This window comes from Lutjanus erythropterus, chromosome 17 (assembly GCF_056507025.1).
Source record: "Lutjanus erythropterus isolate fLutEry1 chromosome 17, fLutEry1.hap2, whole genome shotgun sequence".
NCBI lineage: Eukaryota > Metazoa > Chordata > Actinopteri > Lutjaniformes > Lutjanidae > Lutjanus > Lutjanus erythropterus.
The window spans coordinates 14,493,244-14,506,249 of NC_139333.1; the positions used below are offsets into that span (position 1 = coordinate 14,493,244).

The 13,006-nt window shown below is 39.2% G+C and overlaps 1 protein-coding gene across 1 annotated transcript; it reads right to left on the reverse strand.

The window, feature by feature from the left end:
- mmp25b (matrix metallopeptidase 25b) lies at positions 1–11,263 on the reverse strand. Its single transcript, XM_084740669.1, has 10 exons — positions 11,123–11,263; positions 8,779–8,911; positions 8,509–8,659; positions 7,018–7,322; positions 6,626–6,805; positions 4,609–4,693; positions 4,246–4,328; positions 3,024–3,176; positions 1,977–2,279; positions 1–252 (listed from the first exon to the last, which is right to left on the reverse strand). The coding sequence occupies exons 1-10, from the start codon at positions 11,204–11,206 to the stop codon at positions 5–7; spliced, it is 1,725 nt and encodes a 574-aa protein (XP_084596795.1). The 5' UTR covers positions 11,207–11,263; the 3' UTR covers positions 1–4.
- Positions 11,264–13,006: the final 1,743 nt, after the last annotated feature.

Sequence of the window (13,006 nt, forward strand, 5' to 3'; positions counted from 1 at the left end):
TAATTTACAATAAATTTATTAGAATAGCAGAGATCAGGAGGAGCCAGCTGCTCTTTATGAATGAAGCTGAAGATCCCTCTATGTTACAGTTGCACCCCTTCGGGTTTCCGGGACAGACTGGGGAGGAGGTTGCGGGCGGAGCTGGACATCTGAGCCAGTCTACGCTGATGGATTTAGGAGTGACGACCTCTTGGTTCAGTCCTCCGCTCTTCAGCACCCAGTAGAGGCTGTCCTTGAAGAAGTAGGCATCTCCTAAAGAGCAGCAGCAGCAGGTTTCTCACCACATTATGAATAAAACATCAGCATATTAACCAGACACGAGAACAGAGATCTAACACAAAAGCTGAGGTAGACAGTAACTAGAATATTTCCATTTTCTGTAACTTAATACCTCAACTCCACTACATTTCATTGTACTTTGCTCATCCATCTGACAGCTATACTTGTTATTTTATAGAGCCACTTGTAAAAACACTGCTCCTTATTGCTAAACTTGACTGGGTTCCTTTAAAGGGATAGTTCAGATAATCTGAGATGGGGCTATAGTCAGTGTTTTAGCTACAGTAGATGGCAGCTGACACGCCCCCAGTTTAAAGGAGCAGAGAGAAGCACCAGCACGGAAAATAAATAATGTATTTCTGTGAACAGGGTCAGCAACAGAATTTCAGCCACCTAAAGGAAGTCCACCTAAAAAAGTCAATATCAGTATCAGTGCACGCTATATTTGGAATATTTTTACTGCTTTACTTTGCTGTCAGACTGGTAGAAATAAGCAGATGATAGCTCAGAAGCGTGTCTCACTTCTGTGAAGCGGATTGTTTCAAGCGGATTGTTTCAATATCTTGTGCCTTGTGGAGTTCTGAAAGTTTTACAGCTAAACTATGTGGTTCACAGACAAGAAGAGAGGGGAATAATTGAGAAATGTGATGATATATGCTACATAAGAAAGATATGATACCAAATAATAATGTTATAAAATAATAGGCTAATTTGATGAATATCACTCTCCAGTCACATCACATTGCAGCTCATATGAGATATCACACAAATATCAACCATGACATTTAAAAACATGAAACTACACTGGTGCATTTATGTTTGGAGTCATCAAAATCTCTAGGCATTTTAGACACTGCATAATTATTTTACTGTTACATGTTGCACACTAACATCTCTATTTTGTACAGCACTTCTGATCAAAAGTAGGTCTGAAGATTTAATAACATGCCTGACGTTTATTACGTGTATCAGACTAAAACTATTCATATCAGCGAAGTGTGATGGCACTACGGCCCCAGTCTTGAAGGGCTGCTATAAGTTCAGCAAACCACTAGATGTCACTGTCTTTGCTGCGTTTGAAGCCTAAAAGCTTTGACTCTTTCAGCACAAACAGAAAGAAGGCCTCAAAGCTTCCTGAGGCCTCATCTGCCCATCACTACTTTCTGGCCAAAATTCCCTTTGTTGCCGACCCTGTCTGCAGCAGTTCATTGTTGCTGGTTCTCTTCTCTGCTTCTCCAAACTGAAAGCGTGCCGGCGCCATCTAATGTAGATAACGCACTGACTGTCAATAAATACTTCATACAACCCCCCTTCAAATAATCTGAATTATAAAAGGATTTGAATACATCACTGCACAAAGAGTAACAAAATATTTTAAATGAAACTTTAAAGGTGATATTTATGTCAAAGACACTTGAGTTTCTCTTGAGGCGGTAATTTTCTGGTATTGCCCGTTTTCATGTTTGACTGGATGGTACGCTGTTAGTCAAGTCAGATGACTTATGGTGTTTCGTACTTCTTATTTTGACTTTGATCAAATCTCTTTCATTACTTTGACAACCACTCCTATATGTCTGTACATGCCTGTGGGAGAATGTCACCACCCTGTAAAAAAATCTTGCCTATGGTTTTGTTTATTTATCTGGCACTGGTCTGAGAGACTCATCACATATTTATACCTCTGATGACAACGTTACCTTCTCCCCAGCTGATGATGTCATCCATGTGGGTGGGTACTCCTAACCAGAGGCTGTTGTTCCGAGGATACCCCGGCTCTGGCTGTCTGGGCCTCTTCAGCTCTTCAGTGCCCTTCTGGCTCTCGTCAAACCTCCAAAACTCCCCGCCGCTGAACAGGTAGGTCTTGCCATTGTGGGCCCAGATGAAGGCTGCCTCCACCCTGTCCACCAGACGCCCGCTCGTCGTCCTCATGCCCCAGTCGAAAAGGGGCCGAGGGTAACCAGGCATGGCTACTGTGTCCTTGAAGACCCAGTACTGAGACCCTGGACAGATGGAGGAAAGTTTCACATTGTTCTCTCCTGACTAGATCCTTTCTTGTGTTGTATTAGCCTCAGATGTACATCGCTTTGGGTAAAAGCATCTGCTAAATGAATTGTTGTATATATATGCCTTCACAACCTGTCTCTAGTATTTACTTTATTTAAATTAAAACGGTACATTTTCACTTATAACCATTTATTCTGTGTTTAAAATTGCTGCTGTTGAGATTGCTAGTGCAATAGCTCTTCTAGTATTAGAATTGTACAGAAGTAAAATACTACATTGTTGTTCAGTCACAAAATACATAAATATTTTGCATATTTGTAAATTGTAATTCACATGGAATGACTGTAGATCTACTGATTGCGGAGACATTGTTTAAATTACACTCTATGTTTCCTAAGATATCTCAGGTTTTTCCATCACCTGTTTTGTAAATGGATGGTTCATTAAAGGTGAATATTTTCAGAATGTATTTTTACTTCTTTACATTAACAAATGGAAAGATTTGGAGGTGTTTAACAGTTTTGCTGTCCAGCCCACATGAGATCAAATTTGGCTGTTTGGTTCCCATGAACTAAAATGAGTTTGACGCCCCTGATCTACGTGCTAACATTTTATCCTTGCTCAAAACCACCACCTTAAAAATAACATCAGAGCATTAAACATGCTCACACCTTCTGCTCTGACTCAACTTTGCCGTCACTAAAATTAGTTTTGCATACAACCACAGGATGTTGTCTCACCAATAAAGAAGATGATTTTGCTGTCGCTCCTCCTCTCGTACACAGCATCAATCTTGTTCGTCCCTGACGGAAGGCCGATCCAGAAGTTTTTTATCTGAGCCGGATTGAGGGACACCAAAGACCCGTCTCGCTTAGTCCTCCAGAACTGTGCACCTTTCCAAGAGACGACAGCGAACATGACCAACATATTCAAATGCAGTTTAGACGATAAGTGGGATAATCAATTTACGTATAAAACTAAACTAACTGCCAATCCTTTTGTCACATGAACGATGTACCTGCTCGTTTCACCTCTGAATATATAAATGTCCTTTTTGCAAGACATTTATATGATATTTCTTTTTATAATTTTATGTTTTAGTGTTTAAAGTTGACCCATGGCATTTAATTCTCAATTAAAAGCATGTTATAATGTCCACAACTACAAGTGCCTAGAGACCAAGGTCACACCTTCACAATGTGAAACCTTTACAACCTCAAACTTATTAAAACACATTAAAATTTATCAAAATAATCAAAAGGAAAAGCAGCAAATTTGTGAAACTGGAGCCATTAAAATGTTCTACATGGAAAAATGGGTTGAATTGTATAGCTACTACAAGGGTAATCATATTTTGTTGATTTTGGAGGCCACTGCTGACAAAAGTATTCGTGTTTGCATTGTAATAACAACAAAATACGACAGAAACAGCCAGTCTTTTCACTGATGGTCTTGTTACTTGTGCAGGTCATACGGAGGCAACAGGTTTAAATTGAAACCAATTTAAAGCTCCTTGTAGCTTTAAGTTGCCAATTGATTTTCTGTTATTCAACTAATAGATGAATCAAGTGATCATTTCAGCTGTGCTTGTAGTAACTTCTGGGTAGTGTAATTTATTATTTTTTTTAAAAGATCAACTCTTCATATGTTTTGTGTGTAAAAATCTTAACTTGTAAAGTAACTAGTGCCTACGCTGTCAGATAAATATGGTGAAGTAAAAAGTAGAATATTTCCCTTTGAACTGTTGTGGAGTAAAAGTAGAAAGTAGCATAAAATCAAATACAAGTACCTCTAAACTGTACTTGAATACAGTGCTTGAATAAAACAAATATCTAAGAAACTTAAAGATGTGCTACCATATGTAACCTTATATATTTTTTAAATAATTATGAGACCCCTTTTCACATGAGCAGCTGCCCCCCAAACCTCTGTGCACGTCCCTGCCTGATGGTTTGTTGTTACCTTTAAAGAAGAAGACCTCTCCCCTGATGTTTGCCACTGCGTCAAAGCCTCCCTGACAGCGCTCATGGACAGGAGGGTCAGAACTGGAACAGAAAAAGTAAAGTCAAAACAAAAACATTTATTTTATAGTATGTAGTTTGATAAAATTCACTAGATGGCGCAACAAGACCAAACTCTGTCACAGACAGTGAGGATCGATCATTATGCTTTTTTCCACTTGTCTTAAATTACTCATTATCATCATTCATGAATAAATTGAGTGCATGGAGAGGATATGTTTATAGTTTGTAAATGCTGAGGATAAGTGCTTATTGTCTGGATGGATGTGCAGTTGTTTTAATTCTTTCCTCTGGCTCTACTCACGGCTGCGTCGGTCTTGGGGGAGGTGGACTGGGCAGGCGCGGGAAGACAGGATCGCCGCCGTCTGGTATCCCGCCATCCTTCACACCTGCAACAGAAAGGTGACAACAGGCATTGTCGAAGAGGAGGTGAAAGCTGATGAGATATTGTGCAAAGCAAACCGGTGGAGCAAGACAGCTTGACACACAGGATGCAAACGCTGCATACAGGAGGAAACTGTTGAAATCTCCTGTGCACAAGTTCACCTTTTCACACACATTAGTAGCCTCCTGCAGCACAACAGTAAACGCTTTCATCAGTAGGCCTCTTGTTTAGGTATTTATGGCCTTTTTCTTTGTTATAACAAAATACACATGCAACAAACAATTAAGATTTATGACTTTTTCTGATATTTTAACTTAAAATACAAGCTATCATCACATAAAAAATAAGTAATCACCATTAACATTTTCTGTTAGTTGAAGGCCATTTCTTGTCCAGTTTTGGTAGAAATGACATGTCCGTAGCCTACCACAAACCATGACCAACAGTCGTGTGTACATGGACAGTAAGCATTTTATACCTCAATAAAGGAAATAACGTGAAATATTTGGACACAATGACACACCAGAAGGGAACTTTAACCTCATGAGTGGTGTGGGATGACAATATTGGTCTGTCTGATGGTTTGTTGGTCAACCACTTTGGTTCAGACTGAAATATCTCTTCAGCTATTGGATGGATTGCTATGAAACTTCAAGTAATGTTCATGTTCCCGACAGGACTTTGGTGACTTACTTTTCATCTAGGGCCATCATCAGGTCAAAATTTTTATTTGTCTAATATCAGGTACCCTCAGATTCTATTTAATTACACGTACTTTGAATAGTTCAACTTTTTGCCTTGCAGTTGAATTGCAAAAAAATGTAAATCTTGCATGAACTTGTTAGACTATAGGCTTTGAGCCCTGATACACTCCTGAATTTAAGTTCATTTGTAATCAAACATATATAGCAATATAACATGCACAATAAATCACAAAGAACCTGCAAAACTAACAGCATTCCCATCACCCTTAGCTGCACTAGTGTTTAGTTAGTTCTAATCAGTAAATATTAGTATGCTAACAGGTTGAGCTAAGATGGTGAACATGGTAAACATCACTGACTATACATCAGCATGTTAGCATTGTTACTGTTAGCATGTTAGGATGATGATATTAGAAGCTATATGACTACAGACACGTAGTCTTGTTTCATTTCACGTTTACATTAATGTCAGTGTGCCAAGAATAGGGCGGCCCCATGAGGACTGAAGATGCAGATCAGTCACAGAGCCCTTAGTTGACTAATATTCTTCAAGTCGAGCAACCTCTTTATTTCTATTAGTGTGCAATGTACTTCACAGAACATTTTGGTCCACTGAAGTAGCTGCTGGGTGCTCCTCAGTTTGTCTCTGGTGTATAATCATTCAACTATGTCTACTACATGTGAAAAGACTGAGAACTATGTAGTACTGAATTGTGGAGTTGGACCGTTAAACTGCTTTTCATGATTTCTGTGTTTAGGATTTTTTGTGTGGACCTGAAACATGGCTTGGTGACGTGTCGGAGCCATGGTCCCCCAACACTATATAAAACCCACAAACTGACACACTCTTTCATTTCGAATCAGTCCAGCTGTTCACTTCAGCTCACTTCAGTTCCAAAAACATGGCACAGAAAAAAAAATACCCTCTTGTCACCGTCCTCTGGCTCTGGTGGCTCAATTCTGTCTTTATCTCCAATAAAGCTGCTAAATGAGGCAGGGTGTTTTCAGGTCATAGCAATGTTTGTTACTGAGGCTGTGGAGTGGACACACTGCCAGTGTTTCATCGCTGTCACCCTTAACGTCTGCTAAGCTACATTCAAAGATCTGACAGTTCAATAAAGCTTTTCTTGACAGTCTACATGTGGAAAAAGAACAATTATTCTGATTCGATTGACAACATTCTGGGTCAGGTACAGGCCTACAGAATGCAGTCAGTCCAGCTGGTTACTAACCATAAAGCTGCTGGATGGCCATCTTGTCGTCCAGAGCCAGCTTGAATGTGGCAACGTCTCCGACAGGACCCTGGTAGTAAGGCCTCATGATGGACGGATCAGAGGAGGAATGGGACAGGCCCAGCGCGTGGCCAAATTCATGCACTGCAACTGTGAACAAGTCTGTGCCGCTGCTGTCACCTGAGGAAGTGTGAAGCAAAAGTGTTACTGGATCACATAAACAACCATACATTTAGAGTTTTATATCATTGAATGAAAGGACTCTATCTCCTTTTTTGAATTCTATAAATCACTTTTTCATAATAGTATGTGTGTCAGTAGACAGATACATCTTGAGATCAGGTCTTTTAGCTGCTACATTTCCATCCAACATGACATAAGTCAGTCAGTACCTCCGTATCTCCAGACCTCATCATCGTCAAAGTGTGTGTCACCCGCCACTTCATCCCCGCTGGGAAAAAAGGCGTGGGCCAGGGTGCCACCCTGCCCGTCAAAAGGGTACCCGTCTTCGTGAAGCAAGCGGGAAAAAGACACTCTGATGTCTCCCCCAGCTGCCGCCCCCCTGCTGTCACTCGGCAGCCGATGGAAATGCAAGGGGGCCGCGTCGCTCCAGGCTTTGAAGGCGTGAGTCAGAATGGTGTCCACCAAGTTGTTAGGCAGGCCGGGTGAGACAGAGGGAGAGGGGTAGCTGTGGACACTGGACAAGAATAGATTGTTTATTATAATGAAGTTGTAGATGGTTTTAATTATCCTAACTGACCATGAAACAATCCTGCTACAGCACAGTTGTCCAAAAACTATTGAAAACACATCAGTGAGCCACAGTACAGCACTCTGTAACATGTTCCTTTCATGACTATGAACACACTCTAGTTTATTTCAGATTTATCCTGTGTACACCTTGCTGTTGCTGTAAATTCTCACAAGAGCACCAAATGTCATAACTGTCAAGTCTGTTCCTTTTCCAGGGTTTCCCTCTGGCAAAGTTGTTAGGTCCAGTGGCAAGTATCTTTTGACGGGGTCCTGGCGTGGGCCAGTAGGGTTATTTATTCATCTATACTATACTGTTGGTGTGAGTTTCAGAGTTATGGAGATATCAGCCATAGAAGTGTCTTCATTATCTCCAGTAAAATGGGGCTAAATGGCTCTCAGCTTCAGGTGCTGAAAGCGCTGAATAATATGAAAAATTAAAAACTGTGGTAAGAAGTTCCATGCAGAAACTTTTTTTCTGTATGGCAGAATCGAACACGACTACTTTCTTTCAAGTAGGAAGAAAGTAGCTCCTACATGAAACTTGGGTCATGATCTCATTGCTGTGGAGTTTTTGAAATGTATATTTCGGGCGCTTTGATCACCACAAACCAAGTGCTACTGCATCGAGTTCCACTATATTCAAGAGAAGGCGGACATCTGTACGGCAGATATCTCCAAATTTGGTCTGCCAAATGTCTTCTGTACTTTGAATTACCTAGTTCTTGAAAGGTGCTAAATATTATAAACCTTATCCTGTAATGTATGTGTGATCAAAAGGTCATTTTTCTATTTTTTCCGAAGAAGGATCCTGGTATATTGCAAGGTGCTAGTTACACTATTAACAAAGACATCAGAGATATCAAGTCATACAGCCACAGTGGTGAAAACAGTTGATCCAAACAGTTTGTATCTGCTTGTGTTAGGAAATATTTGTTAAGAAGGATTGTTGCAGTAACTCACAGATTTCCTGTTTCTTAATCTGATTTTCAAAGAGACAAAAACAGTTAATCATCTATTGATAAGCTTTTGTGACTGACAGCACACTTCCCCATTAACATAAGATGATACATAAAGCTGTATGATTCATACAGGGAAGAGATGTGTGTGACAGTGTATGACAGGAAACACACCTCCATGTGAGGTCTGTCTTATGCCATTTAAGGCCTGACAGTGCATATCTTTTCCTCCTCCTCCTCCTCCTCCTCCTCAGCATGTCCTCACTCCCAACAATATCAGGCAGCGAGCAGCGTGGTGTCGACATGAGTTTGATCGTTTCACTGTCTGGAAGAGAAGTTGATGATGAAACTAGGAAGTTTGGGACCTCATGTGAGTCTGGACATGTGAAATCTAATATACACATAATAAAATGTCCCTATAGATCCAGGATGAGAGGTTCTTACCGAGCACCCCGCTCTCTGGTACCCCACCGAATCTCTGCATGACACGAATGGCTTTCTCGATCCCATCTTTGGTCTGCAGTTTACTTGTGCGTGGGTCAGCCGGAGGAAGGTAGCCATACCTGCTCAACCAATCCTGGACAGAAGACAAAGAAACAAGAAAATCTCCAACAGTTTTGGACATATCAACTGTAGAACTGTCTGCTCTCTCTTGAATATAATACAACTAGCAGGTACTTATTTTTTACACTTGCACTTGTTTTTTGAATGATTATTTTCGGCTGCAGTTTAGTTAAGTTTAGGAAATAAAACTACCATGTTTTCATGGTTCTAAATACAATTTTAATTTACACAGTGTAAATAGCATTGTTGGCAAGAGACACGTGGGTGCCATGCTAGGCTATATACAGTACATTGAAGCATAAACAGACAAATTGGCTATTCCACCAGATGGAAATAGCATGTGCCTTATTTGTTTGATTCACTTTTTGTTTTCATGATTCTAAATACAATTTTAATGGTTTTTAAAGTTTTATTTTTATGTATATATAAATATGTGTATGGATGTATTATTTTGTATGAAGTTCAATGATTGTGTACAGCACTTTGAATTGCCTTGTAGGTGAATGGTGCAATATAAATAAACTTGCCTTGTCATCCGCTCATGGATGAGAGGCTTGTTCCTCAAGACCAACAAGGTCTGTGGGTTTTCTTGAATAACCGGATCATAATTCAAATATATTTTTTGATGCTTTGAGCACCACATCTAGTTCCATTATATTTAAAGGAAGGCAGACATCTCTACAGCTGATATCTCCAAAACACAAACACTCACACAAAGACAATCTACATCGATTTTTGATTATGGGGTGAACTATCCCTTTAACGAGCTCCTAAGCACAGTGAACCATCAATATCATTGAAATCCTTCTCTTACATGAGACAACTTAAAGATTACCAGCAAATACTGATGTCATGCAGACTATCTGATGCACTGTTTATTATAAATCAGAGCCAGCATGCTCATCACGATGCACTGTGTCAGCCTTTTCTTCCTCATTAATAATATATGTGTCTGTCTTTGTTGAGTGAGTTGCTTGATGGGGTAAAGGCAGCGTACAACTGACGATTTACATGCCACAAGCTCTATTTAGAGTAACTGAATGGGGAATGGACGACAGGTTTTCTGCCTGTTTCCTGTTAAGCCTAAACCTCTGTCAAAAGACAGCATATGCTTCTTTAAAGTGGTTTGAAACCTTCTCTTCCTCTCGTATCGCCTCCACCCTCCTGTTGTAGTTGCAGTTAAAATAAAAAGATGGTGGATCAACAGTTAGCTTGCTGTGGTTTACTTCAGTTGTTTAAATTTTTACTCAGTCCTTATATTTTATTTCCAACAAAACAGGTAATTTTTGCTATTTTCACCAAATGTTCTAATTTTTTTGACTGATAAAGTTTGAAATAGTCCCCTTATTTTTTGCTTACAAACAAGCTTTATCATTTCACCTCTTTGACTCCACTCAGCATCATACTGGATGCCCTTTTTTGTTGACAGAAGTGAAACTAGACTTTTTTGTTTTAAGTATGACACATTGACGGTCATACAAGTGGAGTTGCGCAAAAAAATAAGCAGAATTAATTGTTTCTGAGGAACTGTGCGTGTCAACTGGAAATAGGAAGTTCAGATTTCCGAAATTATGCTGCCTTTTCTGATTTGAGATATTTGACAATCACTGAAAACTGTACTCAGTATATATTCTCCCTTACAGATACGGATTTAATGCCTTTTTCTTGTGTTTCCCATAAACCTCATGAGTCATCTGGATACTGCCACACCATGAGCATCAGACACCAGACTCTTTGCTCTATGTCATATGCTCTATATGCCTTCATGCTCATATCAATCAGAGAAAAATCTGTCTGTCTGATGCAAATACAGGCCAACAAACATTCATATTTAAATACACACACACACACACACACACACACACACACACACACACAATTATTATGCAAAGTGACATTTCCCAAACAGAGAGGTACATAATATTTGCTTTTAAGCCAACATGACTGTGATTTCAAGTCACATAAGTCAAAATGTAAGAAATAAAGTATATTTCCTCCACTATAGTCTATCATCACACATTAAGAATTAGACTGAGCAAAAACAATGATTTCTGAAAAATAAAAAGTATTTTTTCTGACAGAAAATAAGACAGATATGATACCAAGTAAATATAACAAACAATCGCACATTAAATAATTAATAATAAAGGAGTAGCTACAGAACAGCCACACACACATATAAGAGTGGTAGTAAAATGGCATTTTTCCTCTGTTTAGCACTCACCACTGCTTTGCTGTACTGGTCTGACTGGACTGATGTGCTTCCCATTAAGGTGAAAACCATCCACAGCAGAAGACCCAGCTCCATCCCAGTCACTGCTAAAAACAAAACGCTCTGTTATTATCAGAATTCTTATTAACTGCAGGAAACACAGACATCCCTCCCCTTTTAACAGCAGCAGCTTCCTCCAAACTGAAACAAAGCTCACCGTTGTCTCTCCTCTGAAGCTTCAGTGTCTCTTGGGACTAGGCTGGGCTCATCGACCAGTCAACCCTCTCTGAGTATGCCCTCCCTCGCTGACAGTGGAGTAGAGTCCTTGTGGTTTTCCTCCACCCGCCCCATGGTGTCATAAAGATCATAGAGATTTCTGATCAAAAGGGGGTGCACTGGAGTTGCTACAGGTGCAGATGAGAAGATGAAAACTCTGGTGTGACAATGATGCAGTAAAAGACAGCCATTGTTTTTCAATCTCATACTTTAAATTAAATTAAATTCGATTAAATTAAATTAGCGCTTTGGACCCACATTCTAATATGCTGTAATAGTTTTATTAACGGGTAATAAATGACTTACTAATGATCTGTTAAGCCATAAATAAGAACACATTTCTAATCGGCCATTTGCTATAAATGTCATACAAGCTAATTACAGTGATCCATGAAGTTTGAATATTAATCAATTGTTGCAAATAAGTGATAAATTAGCACATTTTGGTTGAGATGCTCTGCACCCCTTTTCCAGACAGTGAGTGGTCCAACTGGATGGATCTTCTTGATGAATGAAAGAGCAAAAAGACAAATCAAGTGCCATGTTGGATTGATCAGGCATGGCAGAATTAACCTAATAATGCAGGAAGTTGATATATGTTAGTTCCTCAATAAACACACACACACACACACACACACACACACACACACACACATACACACACCAATCCTGGGGTTTTGGGGCCCCTTGAAGGTCAGGGGCCCACTCTGCCCATCTGATAATCCAGTCAAGCATTTACATCACCTGATGTTATCTTACGGCAGTTATGCTGCCATCACTGTACAGTGTATATTAACCAATAAGTAACCAGAGTTTATTTTATTTTCTTGGTCACAAGTCCTTAAAAAACACACAAATAGGATCATGGCCATCACACATCTCCACCCTGGTAAAGGAGGCTCAGAAACAGCGGTATTTCTCAGGGAAACTCGATGCAAAATTCCTGTATCGTGTTTTTGTCAACTTCTACAGAGGAGCAATAGAAGCATCCTGACTGGAAACTTCACAAACTGGCATTGGATGTGGACGGCCCAGGACAGAAAAACTGTGCAGTGATCAGTGATATCAGGGCAGTGAGGTGAGGTGAGGTGCCTGCAGAGGCCAGACGATACTTAAAGACAATACTCCAACCGGGCATGAACCTAAACAAGGTTAATAAGAAATAGTTATGCTTCTATTTTCTTAATATTAAAATTGTTTTTAAAATTGCTCAAAATTACCGTGTACTTTTGATACATTTTCATAACTGGAAATGTGAAATTATTATAAAGAAGTAAACGAAATTTGTATTGTTATAAAAATTACTATGAACATTTTCTAAGTGGAATATTCATAAGAAATGAGCTAAAATCAGAGTTCAGTTTCCAAGTTAAAGTTACACATTGTCTACCAAATTAAAACAAAAAGGCCTTTTTATATTCAGGAACATAATCATATTATGCTTTGGAGTACACAGAAAATTTGTAAGTGGGGTTTTAATTTTGACTTTAATTTTGGTAGTAATTGTGAATTTTCAAACAACAAAAATGACATTTTTTTTAATATAATTTTTTTAATATCATACACAAATTAAAATTGAATTTAAAAATTTTGATTACAATTTGATTAGATAAATCAGTT

Excerpts from the sequence above, each read along its gene's own strand:
- mmp25b (XM_084740669.1), bottom strand. The coding sequence starts at position 11,206 with ATGGAGCTGGGTCTTCTGCTGTGGATGGTTTTCACCTTAATGGGAAGC. Across the intron at positions 3,177-4,245 it reads AGAGGTCTTCTTCTTTAAAG|GTGCACAGTTCTGGAGGACT; the intron begins GTAACAACAAAC and ends TCTCTTGGAAAG. Across the intron at positions 253-1,976 it reads CATCATCAGCTGGGGAGAAG|GAGATGCCTACTTCTTCAAG; the intron begins GTAACGTTGTCA and ends GCTGCTCTTTAG.